This window comes from Ambystoma mexicanum, chromosome 10, assembly GCF_040938575.1.
Source record: "Ambystoma mexicanum isolate Mex_15411 chromosome 10, UKY_AmexF1_1, whole genome shotgun sequence".
NCBI classification, from domain to species: domain Eukaryota; kingdom Metazoa; phylum Chordata; class Amphibia; order Caudata; family Ambystomatidae; genus Ambystoma; species Ambystoma mexicanum.
Window position 1 is genome coordinate 730,558,978 of NC_090932.1, and position 24,454 is coordinate 730,583,431.

Sequence of the window (24,454 nt, forward strand, 5' to 3'; positions counted from 1 at the left end):
TCAAAAGCAATTTTCAAACATTAACATTTTTCTGATGTACTTAAAATCAGTCTTTCAATAACGAGCATATATTAAACGTATTACTATTTTCAGCCAACACAATTTTGCACCAGTGAAAAAAATAAGGAAAGCACCATTTGAAGAGCTTCCCAGCAGACACAACTAGCTCCCCGGATTTAATAAAATTATTAGGAAAAAGCACAATTGAGAATATCAAAATTGAGAGAATATAGAACAGTCAATGTGAAAGGTACTTGTAATAAAAATATATTTCTAATCTGTACAGGATAATGAATCCTAGCAGGATTTGAATAGGTCTGCAACACTGAATGATTTTTTTCAGGGTGACAAACCTTTTAAGTATTGTATTAGCATCATATATGCCCAACATTACAGGGTTCTATGGTGCTATTTCTTTAAAGGAGGAATACAAATATTGCTGCAAAAAAGCAGCTTGAGTTGTGTTTGGCACAGTTAGAGTGGCGTTGCCCTAATCTGCTGTTGAACCCAACTACTGACGTGTGACAGTGTGATTCAACTTTGGGGTGCGCTGTTAAATTGCGCCGTTTACGTGTTGCCTTGTTCATTGTTCGTTATAACGGAAGTAGGTCTATTGATCGTTTTCTTTTATAGCATTTTATTTCACATTTTTCTGCTTCAATATCCCTGAATAAATGCTAAGTTGGGGTTAGACAATATTAGTGGTATGTGGGGTCTCTCCCACTTTATTTTTTTAAAATAAAAAGGGGAAATAAATGTGAAGAACAAAAACAAAAAACCTCATTAGACATACAACCATTATAACTATAGAAACAAAAAGAAAGGTAGAGGGATAATTAAGTGTTAATGCCCGCACCCGAGGGCTTTATTGTGTGGTGAGCGACTGCCACCCAAGTTAGTGGCCCTGAAGTGAAGGCAATGGCCTCTAAAGTGGGTAATGGGTAATCTAGCACACCAATGAGCCCAATGGTAAGAGCTGGAACGCCATTAGAGATTTTGCAATGGGGAAAAAGGACAGCCTCGCGCTGGGCTTCCCCTGACAGTGTGCATGTCTCATAGTCCGGTGTGTACAAATCTCAAAGGAAAGCTTGGAGTGTAACCTTTAAAAGGTGGTTAGTTTCCCCATTTACACCTTGCTGATTTGGCTAGAGAACTGGAGCTGTGGGAACAACAAAGAAGTCCTTAAAATGCAGGCCTCTACTGTTTCATCCTAGAGGCTCACATTTTCGATCCTAAAGAAAAGAAAGCATGCTGTAATAAAGTAAGAGTGAGAATAGGGAAAAAAGATAAGAGACAGGGGCAACAGCACAGGCGTAGTTATAGGCAGCTTGGAGTTCCACAAACACTTCCTGGTTCCTCTGCACCTCTTCTGCTGGCTTCCAGATCTGAAAACAAGTAGGTAATGTGAAGGAGCTGAAGTAAAAGAAAGATCTGCAAAGTACGCATGCGTGCATCTAACAGTGCTCGCTCTGCAGCGCTGGTGAGTGAGGGCAGCCAAGCTACCAGCAGAAGCGATTGCCCTAGGGAAATCCAGGACATTTCTTGACAGGGCGGTGCCTCCTAGGGCTGAGGCAGAGTCCTCCTAAGTCTGCTTTTGCCCAACAGGCTAAAGAATGCAATCCCATCCCTACGGATCTTTCAGATTGTGGAAAGCTACTTGTTTCTCTATGTACCCATTCGCCTCAGACTACCAGCCAAAGCTAGAGAGTGCTCTGCTGTGGCACGTCCAAGCAGCCCCAAGGCAGATGCTTTCGAAAGAAGGGCAATAAGACACATTGGGCCTCATTACACGGAAGGCGGTAATGGTTAACGGTCACCGTTAATGGTAACGGTGACTGTTAACCATTACCGCCTTACTAAGAGGTCCCTTAGCGGGTTGGTGCTTTAACGCCTGCCTTTTGCAGGCGTTAAAAACCAACCCGCTAAGGGACCTTGGTGCTAATTACGGCACCGCAAAATTGCAGTGCCGTAATTAGCACCTTCCCCATTCCCATTATGCCCTATGGGGCAAAAATGGGAATGGGGAAGGGCAGTGGTGGAAGGGGGAATTACCGCCCCGCCAACCTTGGAATGGGGCGGTAATTCCCCTTTCCACCAAGGCGGTGCCAGTATTTTACCGGCATGGACCAAGGTGCTTATAGCACCTTGGTCCTCTGCCTTCCGTGTAATGAAGCCCATTGAGATCAGCTTTCCTTTAAATGTGCTGTGTGTTTACACATCTAGGCACTGCTTGAATTTGCAAAGTGTCTGAAAGGGGCAATGAAACCAGTTTCGGAAGTGAAGAGGGGGAGTTTCTCTGGTGGAATAGCCTGCGGGCAAGGAACTCCTAAAGCAAGATATTGCCAGCTCTAATCCACTCTAAAATAAAAAATGTAAGCGGCACACAACAAAATAACTAGCACAAAAGAAGCTTCAATTCAGTATATTTATTTTTGTTGTACAAGATCAGAGGATAACAACCAGCCGCAAACTGTATTTACAATAGCTTGATCTGATTGATTTTACTGCAAAATATACTCAAATGAAAAACGCACACTTATGTCATGTAACAAAATAATAGTTACAAAAGTTATTGAAGTACAAGCACGTTGATGCTGTCGTACATTTGGAAACATGCTCTTTGATCATATTTTCCCACCCCATGTTTGCAATAATTGTAAAATTTCTTTAAAAATGTGTTTTCACCATTGCATCCCAAAACATTACATTCTAATAGTCTTGTTTCATTTTACACCTGGCTAGCTCAAGGAGGCCAGTTTCAACAGGCTGGTTATCACCAACATTGCATATACAAGCTGTAACTGCAGACAGTAGCCCAGTCCGCTGTCATACGGCATGTATTTTATACTTAACGTATCATGGAAATTCAGCAAAATAAATGTTATTTCACATCCTTAAATAATACAGTGAAATAGTTCCTAAAAAGGTATATATTTAATTTCAGGAGAATTACAAATGTATATGCATTTAAATGCATATATCTATTCAGCTAGTTTTAGGCAAAAACTAAAAACACTTCAAGACATGTGTGGTATTACTCATCCGAGGGTTATTTTTCCTTTTCTAGGACTATGGAAAAGTCCCTTGACAAATAATACCCGTAATGTATTCACAAATAAGAAACTGCTGAATTCATCGTTTACTGCATGTCCTCATCATTCAAAATAACAGCAAAACTAAGTGGCAGACTTAGAAAAGGCGCAAAACAAATTGCATTTGCCCCAAAAGAGAAATGGCAGAAAGACAGTTTTAGAACAGGACACCAAGTTCTCTGCAGTGCAGCTAACAACGTAAGCAAAAAGAACTAGAACTTAGAACTCATAGTTCCAAAAGTGATTTGTTTAGTGTATTTAAACTTTTAGCTCTGTTCCATGTTTTAATTTGCATTTTCTCTTGTCTTTTCCTGTGATGCTTTCTCGCTAGCACCATGATGCCCTCGGGCGACCGCCACGCTCTATAAATGCTTTAACAAAGCATAGCATATTTTAGCAGAGCCAAAATATTAATTGTGCCCTGTTTTTAACCCATCCTAATTTCTTTGCCACTAGTCAATTTTGGAGGATTAGTTGCTTTTGCGCCAATTTTACACTGTGAACCGTAGCAGTAACTTTGCCATTTTCCTCATATTCATAACAGAAGCAAAACTTCGTGCAAAAGTATTTCTATTGCTATTTACCTTCGCGCCCTCCTCTAACTCAGGTCGGAAGTGGACTAAGGAATTTTATTTTTCTAAAGGTCCACATGAAATAATGGGCGCTTTAGCAATAACCCCACACCACTTGCCGAAGCACTTCTGTTGCAAACCCACAGCTGTCCTAACACCGCAGTCTCAGAATACATCAAAGTCTTGAGATGCTGCATAATTTCAAATATATATTTATGTACACAATTTTAAAAATAATACCTGGTTTCGGGTTTGTAGTAAACATTCACAAGACAATGCTGGTTTTTTGGGCATTCAGTGTTGCCCGAGAGTTGTGACCGACGACATCTGAAACATCCTTGATTGCGGTTCACACCACCAGTCACAGCAACCACCACTTGAGTGTGCTAAACACCATTATATAGCATTCCATGGTTGCAACAAGATACACTTTTACCGATTGGGGAAAATAATGGAGGCAGTCAGGAATTCATACATGTGAACAAATCTATTCGGATTGGCCGGAAAGTCCATGTGGGATATAGAGTGTAGCATATTGTCCTTACCCATAGCAACAGATGAGAGCAGCTGTTTCTTTCTTTGGGGTGGGCAGCTTCTATCTGGTCAGTGATGGTTAAGGGTCATTAAGCATTATGCTGAGCCCAGCCTGACCACCTTCTCTTTACGAATTATGTGATCTTAAAAACTACTTTCTTTTCCAACAAAATTTCATAACCTACTTCTGCACAATTAATACCATGCCATAGCATAATAAACATTCATCAATCCCCTAACACTGTACACGTTGTTCTTTCACAGATGATGGGTCAGTCAAGTTGTATTTCATGTTTGCACAGGTACAAGAGCATTTGTAGTGTGTTGCGGCATCAATGATGCGTTCGCCCCGCTGCCATCATCCTCTCCCCTCCTGATCAGGCTCGAAAAGGCACACAACGTCCAGAGGGGATTAAATACCACAAATAAACTCCATTTGTATAGCAAATTATGGTATGTGTATACCCGACCTCATCAATAAATGCAGAAAGCACAGGTCTATGAAGAACTTAGTAGGACTTTAGAATACCAATGATTTGGTATCACAAAATGTAACCGGAATAAAAAAAAAAAGAAAAAGAAAAAAGAAAAGGAGAGAGCATATGCAAACTCTTAACCCCATTCCAATAGCAAACTTTTGGAGGGGGGGATGCAGGAGATCCTCTTGGGAAAAAGCATTTCCATCTAAACCGTGGCTAAAGTAAATGATCCTGCTACCCTAACACTTACTTACAAGTTCCTGTTTCAAAAGGTGCTTCCTTGTTAAAAGCAGTGCGCTTCCGCCGTCACCTGTGGTATAAAATGTAGAACTTATTTTCTCTCACAAGACCGAATAAAACTCACAACCCACAGACACCTTCCAGTTGAGTAACAGTGATCTAACTGAGGCAACTTAAGACCAATAACTGAGCCCCCAATCCGGACCACTCATCCGTCAATAGAACGACCTTTGTTGGCGTTTCCATATTAGATGTGTTGGTGAAGGGAGAGACTATTCTGGTAGGTGACCTCAATTCCTGATTGCAAATTGACAATTCTTTGACATCTGCAAAACCACTCGATCCTCCACCACAAGAAATACTATTTTATATGAACACAAGCAAAAGCAACATTTGGCACAGTCAGATAGAAGTGTGTGCATTTATGAAGCTTCAACACCACACGTCCCCAAAAAACGCTCTCATTGGCACATCGCATCTGAAGTAGCAAGGGCATAGAAGTTTGCAAGTTTCGCCTGGTGAAGAAACCAGCATCACAAATTATGACGCGGTAAGAGTGGGATGAGAAAATAACAGAACGGCTGTAATGACAGAGCAGTGGACACACTTCAAAGCTGCAAACCACAGGACTCCAACTAAATGGAGAACTGAGCACATTTCACCCATAAATCGAGCAGATTCCACTTTAAATTAGAAATGAGGGAAAAGGATTGCATCTGTCCTCCATGCTGCTTTGGGTCCAGGTCTGGTCTATTCTGTGGCATGGCGCCAAAAGGAAGAACGTCACTGCTGCCAGGTGATTCGGACAGGGCCACCAGGAATACTTTAGCAACAAATGATACATTTATAGTAAAAAAATGCCCATACGATAAAAGTAATGCGTGCCCAAAAATTCATTTTCCTCCCATCTTCTTAAGGGAGGGAGTCAAACCCTCAGACAATAATATCCCATCCTGAGCACTGCATGCGAGATGGGGACTTCCTGCTAGAATCCTTAGATTTGCCAGTTTCCAGGCAACGCCAAACATTGTCAATTTCCAATGCTACATGTCTCCCATATCCCTGCAAATTCAACTCGGCTTCCAAATGCCTTCTCTGTGCTATCCAGAGCACAATAGGTAACTCCAGTACGAGATATAGCCTTCACAACCAATTCCTTGCTTCTGTGGGGGAACCATAATAAGCTTGGAAATGTGCATTCATAATGCCTTTTAATTTTTTTTAAAAAGTATGTTTTTAATTTAAAAAGCGTAACCTCTTTGATTATAAATATCAGTTTAAAATACTTAGTACTATCAGGACGTCATCTGCATTTCAGAGATCTATGCGTCCTTGATGCTTTATCAGTCCACGTCATCGGACAAGAAAAGTCTTCATAGATCATAAACCAGGTATTAATATACATGATAGCATAGTGTGTCCCAGCCACCGACTGTACAAGTGGCAAAGGTTAGCATATTATGCATGACAAACCCAAAGATACAAAATAAAAATACTTTACGACATACTTCAGCAACCTCTGCCTTTAGCGTCTAATGCCTGTGGGAATTTGATTTCAGATCATTAAAGGAATCTGTACAGTACTGCCATTATGGACAGATACAAATTACACTAATAAAAATGTCATTTTTCACTGCACACCATATTTTCATTTTGCAAGAGTCTACACTTCACTTCTGAAAATGTCAAAATACAATTGCCTGGCAAAAGCATGGACATTGGATTTGTTCATTGTAGTTACAAAACTTAGTAGTGCTTAATAAAATAAAACAAACAGATGTATTAAAAAACATTACAAAAAAATAATCACATTGTTTATAAAAATGATAGTAGTTAGTACCAATCTGGTCTATTTTACAATAATGTAGTGTGTAAGTGTTATTGAACATTCCCCTACTTTCAAATCGGAAGTATTCATTTTCTGGAAAACATACAGTAATATACTGAACAATAAACTACAATAGTACTGCTTGTGCCTGTGCAAATGTGTAATTAACATTCTTGCTAAATTTGATTGAACAACTACTATTTACTCCCTACGCAGTACAACCTAGGAATACAATGTTTAAAGCTCAAGTTAAATAAGTAAAAAAAAAAAAAGGAAATTAAAAAAGATTTAAAAAAGCATTTGGTACAATTGTCATAAATACAAATAATGAACAGCACGTGCATGTTTGATTGTGTGCTCGTTCACTTATTGTAGCCACCTGCCATGCACGGGTTAAAACTGCCTTCCCGGCTCATGGGAGTTTAGAATCTCGCGATATATCCCACAACTTTAGGCATCTAACATGGAAAGGCAAGCAGCATATGCTAATTCTACATGAGCGCCAAAGGAGATTAGTTACTGGCATGTAGACCCTTTTCTCCAAATAGCCCAGTGGAAATAAAACAGGTGCGCATGTACTCTAGCCTACTCTTGTGTCATATTCAATCTAAGCCTGCAAACGTGCCACCCAATTGCAATATGCGAAGAGTCACTAAGGCGGTCATTTGGCTGCTGAAGGGTTTTCTTCGTTGCTCCAACTTGATTCCACGCTGAAAGGGAAATGCTGGGCTCTGGAGGGCAGAACACAGAGCGCCCGTTACAACCAGGTGAGAAAGGGCTCGGTTTTGTTCAGTACCGACTCCACGTCCGTCAGAATGGGGATCAGGTCTTCCGACTCCAGAGTTCCAAGATCCACATTCGTTCCCGGCAGGGAGTCGAGGAAATCGGGGAAGCGGCTCTGGGGATTAAGGTTGAGCGTTGGCTGGCCAAGGTTTTCCCCTGCAAAGGAAAGCAGTCATTGTGGTGATTCGGTGGTTTAAATAGTAAGTATTAACAGCGGATTTAGTCGCAAATGCATACACACATTTATTGTTACAGGCCCATGCTCAATTATTACGAGTATCGCCTTCAGCCAGTCTTGGCCTTTGAACCAAGAACACTTTGCCTGCTGGTTCTTGCACACTCCCATTTAATGAAAAGGCACAACTACGAGTCATCTGATACAGATCCGGTTTGTTGTCTTTGTATTTCTGTGACTTACATCTTAAAAGGAACCTAACGTTGTTTTGGGGTGTGCGCCACGATCAACAATTGTTCTTTAGGAGGTCCTTGCTCCTGTACTAGTTTCTGTGTTCCCTTGCACCCTGTGCCACTGCGTGTTGAGGAGCAAGGAGATGTTGATATCTTAATGGGTGCTCCCTCTCCCATATATTCACAGAAACATTGAAAGTAATATAATTCCCCAGAAAAGTTAGAAAAACGTGTTGAGCTCTACGAGCAGAAAAAAAAACAATGCAGTGTGTGTGCATCTTGGAAGAAAGAAGTCCGAGGGATGGATATGACGGCACGTTCACAAGCCATAAGGGTAAAACTTTAGTTGGATGATTTAAATCAGTTTTAAGAGAAATAGAGGCTCCAAGGCAAACGTCTATTTGGAGCTCAGTACGGCTCGACAGGGCATCGAGCCACACGAGCGACGTTTGAGCCATAATCCAAATAGGTCTATTGCAATGCACAGGAAAACGGGCAGATGGATGGGCCAGGTGGTTCCGATCTCCTGTTAATGTCTAGAATACTAGATTTCTGTTTCACTTTGGGGTAATTAATACGTTTTGTTAATGGTAGAGTAATATACTACATATCCATGGCGCTAGCCATGGAAATACTTTTATTTAGTCAAATCAGCCTTGAACTATGCTCCCAAAATATTTTAGCACATACTCTTGGGTCCTATTTTACTGCTATTGGCTTGCCATCTGTCTGACACCATGTGATTCCTACAAAGGGATCTAGTCGTAGGCTTCTTGAACAATACTGAAGACGGAGGTCCGGGTATGGCCCTCATGTCCCCCACATGACTCTCAGCCCAAAGAAACAAGACCGATCCGCCGCACTCTTAGGCCCCTCAACGCCGTCATTCATGCATCGCAGATGTGAGAAACCTTACTCTCTCAGACAGCCATTCAGGCCTTACCCAGTCGATCTGGAGGAGATGGAGATGCCATCAATCGACAAGTCAACTGACTGTAAATCAAGAAATCAATGACATCACTAACATCACGACGTAGCCGCACTGGGACATGAAGCACAGTCATCCATTCACAAAGTTACACAAACGTGCATTTGTTTGTTACATAGAGACATGAAAAACATGCTTATAACAAGTACGTATACCAAGCTTGCACATGCTGGAAAAGCCACAAGGGCAAACATGAAAGCTAAAGGCCCACTGAAGTGAATGAGGAAGGGGAGCAGGCTTCGAGTACATGGAAGGGCTGGCATGATTGCTGCAGGAGGAGGCAAGCAGAATAATGCACCCCGCCAAGGACGAGTGGAGATGGGAAGTCCCTGGTTACCAAGACGATAATCCAAATGCAAGAAATTCAGGCTAGAATCCTCATCATTACAGGCAAGAGCGGTCCATATCGTGGTCCCGACACACGTGAGCCAGCAGAGCAAGACAATGACCATTCAATCAAGGTGGACTGAAAGAAGCTGTTCAAACCAAATCAGAAGTGGAAAGATAGAAGTAAGCAGAGATAGCAACATTACGGAACACACAGCTCCTCCAGGTTCATTCTCCTTGCCTTGAAAAGGTACACACAGCCTGGTAACCGTTCAGGGTCCCAGGCCTTGCAGGACACATTCTGCCCAATCCAGACTCAACTTTCACGTGAACATATATGTTGCAGAAGTCAGTGCTCCCTCTGGGACCCTGCAACATTGTAAACTGATGCATGTAGAGGTGGTGCCAGGAGAAGCCACCAGTTATGGCTACCCAATAGTATAATTAACCTATATATTTATTTCACCTAAACTGACCAATGTGAACGCCCGATAGGTTTCAGGGCCATAACTTGGTTTTGTGATGTCACACCTGGATAAAACCAGGTGACACGCTCATAAAATGAGAACCCTGGAGAACACATGTTTTTCTAGTGTGAGCCCAGTTGCTTTTTTAGCTAATAAAGACAGTAAACTTTGCCCCATGGCCGAGTCTTACGTTGCTGCGGTGGGGAGTTTTTGATGGGCCAGAGTCTCTTTGCTGGTAACTGGGTTGACTGCTATAGGGCCCCTGCCGCTCCTTGACAATACTTAAGTCAACACTTTCTTTACACCGGTTTCCAACCGCAAACAAATACAATGTTTTGAGATGGACCTTTAGAAGCACGCTTCACATTGCTCACGTGGCCCCTTCCCACTTTTCAAACCCAGCTTTGGGTCCAACCTATTCATTATGCACTTTCATGCTTTTTCACACCAGTCTTTCATGTTACTCGCTTAACATAAGCCAAACTTTTCCATTCTTCCAGCCATACTCCAGTTAATCAATTGCTTTCTACTGCTATGCCTCGCTCATTCATATCCACTAAGCAACTATGCTTCACTGCCTTACTTCCTCTCTCAAGCTATGCCTTGCTAAATGTGTTCCTTTCTCTGGCTATGCCTTGCAGACTGAACTCACTTCTCTAAATATGCCTTAATGTCTACGCTCCATGTTAACACCAAGCCTTGCTGACTCACTTCTCCCTTCTGTTTGATCTTTGCTGGCAGGCTGTCCGGCTCCCCACTAACTCATGTGATCCACAGATCTGTGCTTTGTTTGCTTATCGCCTCCTATGCCTTTTACTGGAAAGCATCCCATATATAACCTGCTGACGTGCATCCTTGCTGCATGAATGAATGCTCTGCTGACTCCCTTCTTTCCAATCGATGCCTCCGACTTGCTTCTTTACATCCATGCCTCATGTTGTCTTTCCGTTCTCTTTCCTTCTGTCCCCCTGTGATTTTCTCAATGTATGCATTGCAGCTTTAGTACCACTCACAAGTCTACGCTTAACTGATTTAGGTCATCCCTCCTCCTAATCCTCCACAGCTCACACTCAATGTTGCCTTATGTCCAACTCCCATTGAAAGGCTGCTGTCACACGCTTGGGTTTTCGAAAGACATGCTGCATAAGTTCATTCATTCATTGATTGACTGACACACTTTCTCGCTCAATGTAGATTTAATTCCACGCCACCTCCCAGTCTTTTGTTCGAAACTGAAAGTCCATACCACCCACGAGTTCCAAGTTTTAAACCAGTAAAGCAATTTATGGATTTTAAGGAGCAGGTCAAATACTGTTTGCCAGCTGGAGCTTTCTCCTCCTCCAACGTCTATGTAACCTAACACTTTGGTGGACTAAAATACTTGGGATTTAAAAGGAATCTGCGACAATTGCAGTTCACTGCCAATATCCTGAAGGCAGGTATTCAAGTGACATGATTTGACCTTCTGCACAAGTGACCTTTACAAGGCATAAAATAAGCAGTGTCACGGAGCAATTTGCTATGCATTTCTGAAGGTTTGCTAATTAAATTGGCACTTGTGTAGCAGAGTTAGCTAATTAAGTTACCAAGTTCAATGAAAGCACAGCTCACCCTGCATTCATCTTTTGCCTTCAGAGCTCTCTCCACCCTCTTTTTTCTGTTTACTGCAAGTTCAAAGGGGCTAATGGAGAGAGTGTGCAGCAGTAATCACCCCCTTCACTCATGTGCCAAACGGCCTGTGTGGGAGTGCTATGCACATTTTATTTGTATTTTTCAAATAATTGCAAACCAGAAATAATCAAGATAATACTGTTATTAAGCCAACTATCACGTCTGCCAAAAACCAGTATGCGTTAGTCATTTTTTTTTAAAAAAGGCTTTCAAATCCTTTTCTAAGAATGTTAGAATTACAGTATTGCTACTGTAAAACACTGCATTGTCTCAATGCTTTACAGTGAAGTGTATCTAAATCTCAGTGTCATCATATTGACGAGTGGACACCTTTGAAAATGTACATGACCACGCAGCCAAATGCTTTGATGGCAAACCTAGTCCTGTGGCCTGCTGGTTACATACAGCTTGCAACTAGTGCTCAACCCATGAGCTGATCCCATACTCCTTGACATTCTATCTTACCATGTTGGTTTATACCCGCTTGCCTGAAAGTGAGATGGCCGCAAACTACTATATTCTGCCTAGTTTGCCTAGTTCTCTGCCTGCTATACCTTCCACTCTGCTTAGTATTTTACATAATGAATACACAAAGCTAAATTGATATTTACTTAAAGTAGTGATCAATAGTTTCATCCAGTCTCTACATCTACAGACCTACTGCAAAACGGTACACTGTAGTTGGCCTCCAGAGCTCACTTTGCTCTAGGATTATGATTGCATTATATATTTGCACCTGCAGTAGTACCTGGCCAAACTGTTTTAAGAGCCTTTTTAATCATATCTATTTATTTGTGTCCATTCATGCAGCTAACCTTTTTACAGACCCTCATCCTGGGCTCGCAAATTATTTTTGCCTACTTGCATAGTTGAGTAGATTTTAAGAAGGGCCAGTACCATTTGCAGGGGATGTTGGAAACTTATTTAAACTTGACATTGTTTGCAGTAAATGTCAAACAAAACTTTCACTGCGCTTGCATGGCTGGCCTCTGGGTAGCAGCAGTGTGCCAAACTAAAGTGGGTCTGTGGTGACATGCCCCATTTTACAGTAAAAATGTGCAAGGCCTGACTTATCTCACTAATGTCTTACTTCCGCGGTATACAAAACTGCTGTATTGTTGCTCATTTTATATTTTGGGTACAAGTATCTTCTGGTGGCATTAAAAACATTAGTACAAAATTGCTAATCAAATGGGTTTGTTTGCTAATCAAGAACAATTTAATTAGCAAACTCTGCTAATCAATTATTGAAAACTAATTTATGCCTTGCTTTATATTACTATTTTAGTTATTTTATACATGTTTTGGGTTGGTTTTGAATTATAAATAATATAAGGGGATTGGTCTGGGGATTGCAGGGGGGGGGGGTTCCCCCCACATATATGTCCTAATTGACCTTTTAAATTAGTTAAATTCTCCCAAGGTCAATTCTGAAAAGGTCAATTAGTATATATCAGTCTAAAGCAGAGGTGGTCTAGGGACAGCCTCTGGGTAAGCTCCTGGACATTCCATTCCAAAAAAGTGCAAAAGGGGTGAAATTAAGGGAGTGACACGGGGTGGGGGATGGAGTTGGATAACATTGCTCATGACAGACACACATGAAACTGGTTATTAACACAAACACAGACCATCAGCAATGCCTGTACCTGTGTCCATTTCATCTACGTTACTCAGGAAATCTTCAGGAGTTGTTGGAATGCTGTAGCACCCCAATCCCAGGCCACTGTCTGTGCTCTGCTCTCTTGAATGGTACGGCCCACTGCGAAATTAAACAAGAAGAAATCTTAATATAAATCACACAGGCATCCAAAGAAAGGAGCAAAACCGTTTCTACTGAGGAGTGTCGCAGCATGGTGGCAGCACCAACACACCCTTTTCAATGTTTGTGCTAGTAAATTATTACTCTTGATGGTCTGCGCAAGGGAATTCTTTACAATTTTTCCCTAAAGTTCCTAAGGGGAGAGAGGGTGTTAGCGTGTCTCACAGCACACACCAGTCTCCACAGTCGGTGTATATTTCCCTCCCACTAAATTAAAATGCATAAATACATCCATTGGAAGCCAAAGTATTCATTTTGTGAACCTAGGATGTGCAAACAACAAAAAAACACCAATAAGGCCCCTTTTCCCCTCTGAAAATTATTGGAGCTTTCAGCGCGCATAAGGGCATTCAAGGAAAGCGTGGAAACTACAAATAAAGTAGATTAGTAGAAGCACAAGTGACAAGTGCGCTGTGAGTTTAATTGGTTTGATTTTCTGACATGCACTCAGTCTTCTGGTGACCTATTCCCATCACTGTAGTCCTTTAAACCAATGTGCCTTGGTGAATGGACAACATAAGCACCACACTTTTCACTCATGAACTATTAGCTTTCATTGGCTGCATGCTGATCATTCTCCCCACTTAGCCTGCGCCTTCAGAACAAGCGCAGTGTGCACGATCTGCCTTTAACATTAGAAGAGACACCAGCGTCTGTTTATCTTGTCTGATCTATGCATTATCCCAGTGTTTACCAACACAGAAACATAATGCAGACATGTGCTTTTATTCAAAATCAAGCTCTTAAAAAGATCCTTGTATCTGGAACAATCCCTTAGGAATGTATGCCTTGGCGCATAAGGAGCTTAAGAAAAAGGTGGCAAAACTATTAGCTAAATCAAATGGTGGTGACACTCCTAAAGGAGCTGGCAACTGAAAGATCAGCTAAACGAGGCGTCAGAATCATTACAGGGAATGGTGGCGGCATGAGTAGCTAAAGGAGGTTGGGGCGGCATGAGCCGCTAAAGGAGGCTGGGGCGGCGGCACAAGTGGCCAAAGGAGGAGGGTGCAGAGGCACAAGTGGCCAAAGGAGGAGGGTGCAGAGGCACAAGTGGCCAAAGGAGGAGGGTGCAGCGGCACAAGTGGCCAAAGGAGGAGGGCGCAGCGGCAAAAGTGGCCAAAGGAGGAGGGCGCAGCGGCAAAAGTGGCCAAAGGAGGAGGGCGCAGCGGCAAAAGTGGCCAAAGGAGGAGGGTGCAGCGGCACAAATGGCCAAAGGAGGAGGGTGCAGCGGCACAAGTGGCCAAAGGAGGAGGGTGCAGCGGCACAAGCCACCAAAGGAGGAGGGTGCAGCGGCACAAGTGGCCAAAGGAGGAGGGTGCAGCGGCACAAGTGGCCAAAGGAGAAGGGTGCAGCGGCACAAGTGGCCAAAGGAGGAGGGTGCAGCAACAGTAGCTAAATGGGGGTTGTGCGTTGTGGCAGGATTATTAGCTAAAGGAGGATACGGCAGCACCAGTCGTTAAGAAGGTTGCTGCGTTGTGAACTAAAAGGACGTTGTGGCCGCACTATCAGCTAAAGGTGGTTGTGGCCGCACTATTAGCTAAAGGACATAGTGGCAGCTCTATAAGCTTAACGAAGGAGATGGCAGCAACGCCACAGCTAAAACTGGTGTTTAAGCATTATTAGCTTAAGGAGGTGAATTAACTTGCAGAGCTTGTGGTAGTACCACGAGCAAAAGTAGATAGTGGCAGCAAAATGAGTAAACAGGGCTGATGGCAGCATTATTAAATCAATAGCACTAGCAGATGGAATTCATTATTGCCTTCCACTCAGTCAATCAGAATGCTTGGAATTCAGTCAGTAAATACTGAAATGGACTGCGTTCAAGAGATCCCTACTTCAGAAGCAGCATGAAGACAACCCAGTTATTTACATTTTTCAAAATGAAACCACATTTGTGCGCTTAACTCAATTATGTTTTCATTCAACACAACACCAAACCTTTATTAGTAGTAATAGCAATAACAACTTGGGCATGTGTCAATAATGACTCTTACCCAACTTATGGCCCTCTGGGAATCTATAAAGCTATAGTAAGTGTACTGCGCCACCACGCAGCAGAAGTAGAGTTAAAAACCTAACCTGCAGTTTAGAAGCACTAGCACATTAAATTAATTTTAGAAGACCAGCAGAGTCTTGCCGGAGGAAAGTCGGCACATCGAAAGGGTAAACCTAGAGGCCAAGCACTAACTGTGCTCAATGTACCGTGGAAATGGACGAGCAAATTCAATGTTCTCTGGTGTTCGTTAATTGCTAACCCGTAGGAAAACATTTGCCAGGCACTTGGTTTTAAGATACAAGTGAGAAATCACAAAGGTGGGGAGTTTACCAGTATCCCAAAGCAACCAGAATTGCATTTGTTTCAAGTGCCTCCGACTTTAATACTTAAATGCCATCACAGAAATAAGTTCCAGTTCCAAGGAAAAACCTTGGCACAAATAGAAGTAACACCAGAAGAATAGGCTGCACGTAGGAGTGCTGGATAAAAAGCACCAGCTGAGCTTGGCTGTGGAGATTGTGTGGAATTCGGGGATTTAAATGGGGAGGCCCGCGTAACAGTTTAAGAGAGCAGCACAGCTGCATTAATCCAGTGGATTACATTGCGATAGAGCGTCCCTCAACTGCCGTTTCCCCAATTTCAGTAACCCCCTTAAATAGCCTAGTGTAGATGAACGAGTACCTTAAACAATCTCCATGATTGTATATGCAGTCAACAAGTGGCAGCCATCTTGGATCTAATAGAACACCATTTTGCGACCTCTTTTGTCCAGCAAAGAATGCATTTGTGGCTCATTACTACCACTCCCTAGAAACCACCATTTCCTTTTACCTCCGCTAATTTACATGGAAGTGTGAAATGCACGTTTTCTCTCCTTGCCAAGTGCGAACACTATACTTTCATGCATTCTTTGATCAGACTGAGGGTTGCGATCACATTTAAGCACGATATAAAAACAGAATTTTATCATGCATATTAAAACAAAAGGTTTGTTGACATACCTGTTGAGGAAAGGGTCCGAGCCGTTGTTGGATATTGCCCTCATGTCCTGTGGCAGAACAGGTGTGTTCACAGCTGTCTGGACCGGGGCCATGTTCTCAGACTCCATTGGAAGCTGTCTACACAATGCTGCTTCCTAAATGATCCAGAAATAGAAGAGGAAATAGAGGGTTAACAACACAGTTCATCCCACCCTTAAGGAGAACAAGGGCCTGGAACTAGAGGTCACAAGTATCAAGAGACGATAATTAAAGTGTTGCAGTAGAAATCATTTGGTTGCATTACTACAACATAATGACCAGTGACAAATGGTCTGCATTGCATACGAATTTGCGCACTTTCGCCAATAGATGGATACTCAGTGGGGGGAAACATTCAGATTTCCAGTCTACTGAGTGAGGGGGCGTTGCTATAGTTGCACTTGTGCACCAGGGTGGCTACTTCGAATTTTGACCTTGTAGAAACTGGTTTCCAATAAAGTTAGCGTAGAGACTGTAAATTATGGGAATAGGCAACCATAAGGATCATCCAAGAAGAATTTTTCTGGAACATTTGCAACTTTTGACATAAAAATGTAGGTAAACTCGCATACACAGAGTTGCAGTAGTCAAGCAGCTCAGCATCAACAACTGCTCTAGTACCAGTAGCCAAATAGTGCAGCTCAGCATCAACAACTGCTCTAGTACCAGTAGCCAAATAGTGCAGCTCAGCATCAACAACTGCTCTAGTACCAGTAGCCAAATAGTCAGGATTCAAAGAGGCTCTTATTGGTTTAAATAGATCTGGATAATAAAGAGTACCGCCCACAGTCAGGTTCATTTGCTGCCCGCAACTGCAACCAGCTTTTCCCCCCCCCCCCCCCCCCCAAGCATATAAAAGGGATATCAAACTGTTTCCCATGAGGGGCAACACAGGAGGTAGTTATCGAAGAGGGACGTAGAAACAGGCAAGGCCAAGGGAATGGTGCTTCCATGCTGATGTATCACCGGACGGATACCAGCCCTAGCCTACAACGGTGAAAGCCGGGGCACAGGAGAGAAGGAATGGAACTGTACAAATAGGGAGACTGCAGAGGGCCAAGGCTGAAGGGGTGAGCACGGAGAGTTGGATAACAGGAACTATGGGGCAGGCAGGGGTAGAGAGCGAAAAAGAGTGCGAGAGAGCGGGGGGGGGGGAGAGAGAATGGAGATGGAAAGGGGGGCACCACAGAACAGAGGGGGAAATGAGAGCTAGGGAGAGAAAGGGGAGAAACAACTGTATCATGACATATACATTTAACTGCTGAGGCATGTTTATAATATTGTGCTACTCCCGAAGCTGGCATTTCATGTCACCTCCAGGCAAGATATTGCCATTTTGAGGCAGTGGCATGTCCCATGCGGAGTGTCGAGCATGAATACAATTTTTCTTCCCATCGTTTTTTTGTTGCATGAGTATCACATACTTGGGTGGAACCTTAAAAAACCCAAGCCCCTCAAACAAGAACCCCACTCTAAATAGCATGATTGGGGATGCTGCACTCTGAGCCAATGGCTGCTTGCAGGCACCAAGTAACTATGGAAAACCGGATTCAATTTTCTCATCGGGTCCCTGAAAAACCATATTTACAACCAGACTAAATCATGACTCCGTGGAACACGTTTTTGCAAGACAATGAATTGGGACAGTTGATTTATTTCGAAAGCGCCGTAGGACGGCTGAAGTGTTACAAGTCTTGAGAAATTAAACACTCCCTACACCGGGAAGGATAGCTCAGGGGCAACACTCTGGTTTGGTAAGCAAGACTAAACTGAGGAGCAATGCAGGTTCTTAACCAGTCCCGGTACTGCTCCTTGGGGGTGGAGTCCGCACGAAAATTCGATACAGCACAAGAGAGCTACAAATTCAGCAGAAGCTTATTTAATAATACAACCTTTTCATATTTTATGTAGCGCTTTATGCTGGATTCTTCCTGATCCTACGTTCTGGAATAAGACCTGCATTACCCAATTTAATAGTACTCAATGTATTGAGCTTGGAAGGATGAATTGCTGAGTCAGCCCCATCAGGACGGGACGTTGCATTATGCAGACTTGCACTGTGACAGGCAAGGACTTGGCAAGAGGGGCATCCACCCAAGACCCCGACGATGGCAGACTCGAGAAGCAATAAGCAGTGAGATTCTGGTGGATTTGAGACGCTTGCTAAGGGGGTATATATCCTGCTCTAGCATACTGCAGCCCAGTATGACACTCCCCATGGGGCTCAGATCTCCCCTTCCTTTTTAAGGGCCACTGAAAGCAAAGGACACTGGTAGGGCGGACAGGCTGACTAAATCCCTCAGGTGCGGAGGGAATAGGCTGGCCTATGAAAACAACAGATGGTGAAAAGTAGACAGTGTCTGAGAAAAAGAAGAGTAGACATACAGGTTCAAATACAGAGTCTGCGCAGAATGACATTCAAGCCCACCCATCATGCAACAACAAACTCATTTCAGGAACTCCAGAAAGTACTAAGAAGCTGCCCTGAAGGGTTTGAACTCATTATCAGGGGCATCACATTTGCCCTCCCCCCTCCCCCCCACGTTCATTGATTCTGCACTGATGCGTATGCATGCAAACTATCCCATGCTCCGAAAGAGAAAGATCCTGGTTACCTCGCACGTAGTATATTGAAACGGATGAGTATCCACACAGTGTTGGGTTCAGTGTTATTTATTCAAGGGAAGACATTTAGTCTTAGCAGTTGTCAGCCAGGGTCTTTATCAAGGCTATGGGTTGGGTAAGGGGGCTTTGTGTTCCCGGGTGGAGTTCCTGTTAGGGAAGAACCGATTCTGTCCATTCCCAATCTTGGGTCCTGGAAAGGCCTGTTGGCTCTTGGATTTGATGTCCATCTGGAATGCTGTCTTGGATATCCCATGCTCCATACCTACTCTTAATCCTCCTCCTGTTGTTGCACCTCGCTTAAGTCTGGATAAACCTGCTTCCCAGAAGCCTTTTTCTCCCCCTACTCCCTCTTCTGCTCCCTTCACAGTAAGGTTTGGGGACCCATGGTGGGGGCACAATACACCACCTCTCAGACACACCTCCAGTAAACAATAGTGCTGAGAAGTACAAACACACAACATTAAAGGCTCTCCAGACAAAAGAGGCAGGCAAAGGACGGCATCAAGCGAGAGAAGGAACAAGTTACTTACCTGTAACTGTTGTTCTCCAGCATGGGTCTGGCATGGATTCACATGCTCATGAATATTCCCCGTCGTCAGGCTGGGAATCCTCAGTAAAGAAAAATCAGTATCAGTTTCGTTTCTGATCTGTCTTTCGTAGTAGCAACCAATCACTGAACTCTGCGTCATACTGACCACAGCCAATGACTGCCATCTCCCTAAGCCCCGCCACTGGCAGCCATCTTCAGATTTGGTAGCACGTGAAGAGGCAGTATGACCAAGTGAAGAGCCGCAGAGGGGTAGGCGGGAGGGTTCGCATGTGAATCCATGCCAGACCCATGCTGGAGAACAACAGTTACAGGTAAGTAACTTGTTCCTTCTCCAGCATGGCGTCTGGCATGGATTCATATGCTCATGAATAAAAGAATACATAGCAGTACACACATGCACAACCACGGGAGGTGGCAAAGGCTCAACATTAAGCATTACATCAAAAACTCAACTTTAAGCAATTCTTACCTCCTCACCAGGCTCACCTTAGGCGAACAGGTTGCGCAGCACTGCTTGGCCGACCCTGGACTCCTCCCTGGAATCCCGATCGACGCAGTAGAATTTCGTGATGGTGTGCGTCAACCTCCACGTAGCAGCCCTGCAGATGTCCAGCAAGGGCACACCAGATAGGAACGCCGTGGTAGCTGCGATTGCTCTGGTGGAATGGGCTCTCGGACGGCCAGGCAGCGGTCGGTTTGCCAACCGATGACAGTACATGATACAGCCGGAGAGCCATCTGGAAATGGAAGCCTTCGAGAGAGCCTTCCCCTGATTGACAGGTCCAAAGTTCACAAAAAGTTGTGACGGCTTCCGAAAACTCTTTGTGCGGTCCACGTAGAACTTCAGCGCTCTAGCCACATCCAGCGAGTGCAAAGTCCTTTCAGCCGGCGACGAAGGCGACGGGAAGAAAACAGGCAACACCAAGGGTTCGTTGAGGTGGAAGTCCGACGGCACCTTGGGCATGAAGGAGGGGTGAGTCCTGAGCACTACCCTCGTGTCGTGAAAAGTCAAGTACGGGGGCTTGCAGGAAAAGGCCTGGATCTCTCCCACCCGTCGTGCGGAGGTGATGGCCACAAGAAACGCTGTTTTCCACGACAAGAACTTCAACGGAGCCGAGTGCAGAGGCTCGAACCGAGGTCCCAGGAGCTTGGTCAGCACCACGTTGAGCTCCCACGCCGGGGCCTTCACCGGCGGGAACGATCTGAACAGTCCCTTCATGAATTCTTTCACCAGACGATGAGACCACAAAGACATCCGTCCCGTGGTTGTGGTGTATCGGGAGATCGCAGCAAGATGAATCTTGATGGAAGCGTGCGCCAGTCCAGCCCTGGCCACCGTCAGCAGGTACGGCAGTACTTGAGGAGCCGTAATCCGTAGAGGGTTAATCTTCTGTGCGTGGCACCAGACAGAGAACCTCTTCCATTTGTGTCCGTAGCATTTAAGAGTCGAGGACACCCTGGCCTTTGCAAGAACCTCTCTGCAGTCGGCCGGTATGTCGTAACCTCCAAACTCTAACGCTGCAGGAGCCAGGCCTGCAAGTTCAGCGACTTCGGGTTGTGATGGAGGATGGCGCCTCCTTCCCTGGAGAGAAGATCCGCGTCCACTGGCAGTTTGATTGACGGGGACGCTGACAAGTCCAGAAGGTCCGGGAACCATATCTGCCTCGGCCACGCAGGTGCGACGAGGATCATCCTGCACCGTGACCTCTTGAGCTGGTTGATGAGCCGGATCAGCAGCGGCAATGGAGGGAACGCACATAGGAACAGGCCCTCCCAGCGGAACGAGAAAGCATCGTCCATGCTCCTCGGCTGGGGAAACCTGCTGGTGAACCTCCGGCACTTGGAGTTCGTCGCAAACAGGTCGATCTGGGGGGTGCCCCACCGTCGGAAGAGGCGGTCCACTAGATCCTGTTCCCCACTCGTGGCACGAGCACAGCTCTCTGCTGAGCGAGTCGGCGATGGTGTTTTTTATTCCTGCCAGATGAAACGGCACCAGAAACATCCCTTGGGCGACGGCCCAATGCCACAGATCCTGTGCCTCCTTGGACAGGGCTGGGGATCTAGTACCGCCCCGCTTCCTGATGTAGAACATGGTGGTGGTGTTGTCGGTGAAGATCCTCACCACCTTGCCCTTGAGGGACGGAAGAAAGGACCTGAGGGCCCAAAACACTGCATGGAGTTCCAGGACGTTGATATGGAGGGACCTCTCCGCCGGCAGCCAAAGACCCCTCGCGTGCAGGTTTTCGGTGTGCGCTCCCCACCCTTCCAGGGAGGCATCCGTGGTCACTGTCTTCTGGTGGCCCGGGGTCTGGAAGTCGATGCCCGCCGTCAGATGCGCGCGGGTGCCCCACCACCGGATCGCTTGTCGGAAACTCTCGTCGAGTGTGATCCTGTCCCCGAAGCTGCCCGTCGTCTGGATCCAGCGCGCGTCCAGGAACTCCTGCAACGGGCGCATCCAAAGCCTGCACAGGCAGATGAGATAAATGCAAGAAGATATCATTCCGAGGAGGGACTTGAAGGACCTCACCCTGGCTGCGTCCGCAACCAGCATCCGCTGCACCTTGCCCAAGATGGCCCTCGTCCTTTCCTCCAACGGAGAGGCCAGCAGCAACACTGTGTCGAGCTTCGCTCCCAGAAAGTGCGTCTTGCGCGGGCACCAGGTGGGACTTGGCGTAGTTTATGGAGAATCCCAAGTGAAGCCCTTGGACCACGAATCTGAGAAACTTTCGGTGTCCCTTTAGGATGGGGATATGGAAGTAGGCATCCTCCAAATCCAACGACGACAGGAAATCGCCCTTCTCCAGTTGACCCAGGACGTGTTGGAGGGTGACCATCCGGAACTTTTGTGCCTTGATGAATTTGTTCAGTCGTCGTGTGTCCAGGATGGGATGCCATCCTCCCGTCTTCATCTTCACGAGGAAGTATCTTGAGTAAACTCCGGAACCCTGAAGCCTCTTTGGGACGAGCTCGATGGCGCCTTTCTTGAGCATCGCCTTTACCTCCAAGAGAAGTTGAGGGACGTGATGTTCCTTCCTGGCCACAGGGGGGACCCGCGGGCACCTCTTTAGAAACTCGAGCGCGTGACCCTGAGCCAGGGCGTCCAGCACCCAACGGTCGGTGGAGATGGACTCCCACACGCTGACGAAGCTCGCCAGCCGGCCTCCCACCGGGGTGCTTCGGTGGGGGCCCGACCCCACGGCCGGTTCAGTCCTGCTTCGACGAGGCTTTGCCGCCTTGTCCTCCTTGGCGACGACGGCGGGGTCCGCCCGACTTGCCTCGTCCCCTGTAGGCTTCCTGTGACGACGAACGGGCCGCTTGACGATAGGTGGAATATCCGCCGCCGGAACCTTTGGAGGCACCCTGTTTGCCTCCGCCGCTCCGAAAGGGCGGCCGTCGTTGCTGGAGAACACCAAGGGCCCGGGCAGTCTCCGTGTCCGCCTTGATGGCTTGTAGGGAATCGTCCACTGTTTTCCCAAACAGGTTCCTCCCGTCGAACAACATGTCCAAGACTCTGGTCTGCACGTCCTGACGGAAGTCAGTAGCCTTGAGCCAACCACGCCGCCTAAGGCACACGCCGTTGTCCAACTGGCGAAATCCAGTGTCAGCGATGTCCGTCCCTATCGTAATGGCGTGGTCCGACGCCACTTCTCCTTCCTGCAAGATCTCTAGGGCCTCCGCACTCTTATCGTCTGGTAGGAAGTCCAGCAGGGGGGCGAGTTTGTACCACAACTCCGTCGTAGCGGGCTACGATAGCCAAGGCGTTGGCAGCTTTAATCGTCGTCGCTGCCGATGAGATGACTGCATCCCATCGTGTCCAATTTCTTTCCCTCGCCGTCCGGCGGGGAGGTTGACGTAGAGGCCGAGCCCCCCCCCCGCTTTCTTCCTGGCCACCGCGGAGACGACCGAGTCCGGGGTCGGCTGTGCCCGAAGGCACAAGGGGGCCGCGTCCAGGACCCGGTACTTCTTCTCGTACCGATCCCTTCTCGCCGGCGTTGTGGATGGGTTCTTGAGGAGGGAGAGACCCTCATCGCAGATATCGTCCAGTAGAGGTACAGCGAGGACCGTCTTCCTCTTGGTCTCGCGTCGTTGATAAAGGAAACCTTCCTTCTTCTCTTCCGGGCAGAGCTGGAAAAGCTTGGATGCCCTGGCGATCCTCGTCGTAAACCTTGTCGTCTGTACCCGTCGCGGCCGTGTGTGTCCCCGTATCATCCCCACGTGTCGTGTACGGGGAGGAGGGCTGAGCAGGGCGCGATGGTTGAAAAGGAGGTGGAGGATGAATCCTTCTCTTAGGAGGAGGAATCCCAGAAGGGCCTGGCTCCGGGTCCCCCGTCGGGAGCAGTTCCTCCGTCGGTGGTAACAGCAGTCTCGTCCTTATCTCCGAGCATAAGGACTGTACAGCCAACAAAATGGCCGCCAAGTTGTCTTGCGGCACTGGTTGAGGGGGTTCCGATGGGCGGTCAGGAGCCCCGTCGGCACCCTCGACGTTCTCGTAGTCTCCTACGTCGGGGTCCCTCCCAACAGGATGGTCTTCTTCCACACCAACGTCGTGGCCTAAGACTTCGATCAGCTCCTCCTCAGAGGTTGAGGCCGAATCCACGACGACCTCCTGCCCCCCCCTTTTTCTTCTCCGTCGGAGGTTTCACGGGGGTCCTGTCGATGGGCATGAAAGAGGACTGCCTCCTCGGTGGCAGGGAGATTCTGGGCCCCGAGGTCGCCACCACTGGTGTAGCCTCCACAGCCTGAGCCAGGGCCGCCGCGACTGTCTCGATAGAGGCCTTGGCCGGATGGATCAAGGCTTTCACCACCTTAGGTGCGCTCACCGCCTTCTCCTTGGGGGGAGGGTTACCGCCTTGCTCCCCCTCCGATGGGGCCTTCGAGCACGACCGGGGTCTCTCCAGGAGCTTCGTCGGGTGCTCTGCCTTCCTCTTACCCGAGCCAGAGCGTTGGCTCGTGGTTGATGGCGCCGGGGAGGATGCGCCCTGCCTGGTGCCCGTAGAGCCCGACCGTTCGGCGCTCCCGGTGCCAGCGGACTCGCGGTGCTTGGCCTTCTGTTGGA

At 46.4% G+C, this 24,454-nt stretch overlaps 1 protein-coding gene across 1 annotated transcript in view; it reads right to left on the reverse strand.

Moving 5' to 3' along the window:
* Positions 1 to 2,411: 2,411 nt before the first annotated feature.
* WWTR1 (WW domain containing transcription regulator 1) overlaps positions 2,412 to 24,454 on the reverse strand; it is a 279,399-nt gene continuing 257,356 nt past the window's right edge. The window contains exons 4-6 of the mRNA XM_069618370.1: positions 16,206 to 16,339; positions 13,036 to 13,148; positions 2,412 to 7,684 (exon numbers count right to left, since the gene is read on the reverse strand). Of these exons, the coding sequence (XP_069474471.1) occupies positions 7,503 to 7,684; positions 13,036 to 13,148; positions 16,206 to 16,339 (429 nt within the window). The 3' untranslated portion in view covers positions 2,412 to 7,502. The remainder of the gene's footprint in view (positions 7,685 to 13,035; positions 13,149 to 16,205; positions 16,340 to 24,454) is intronic.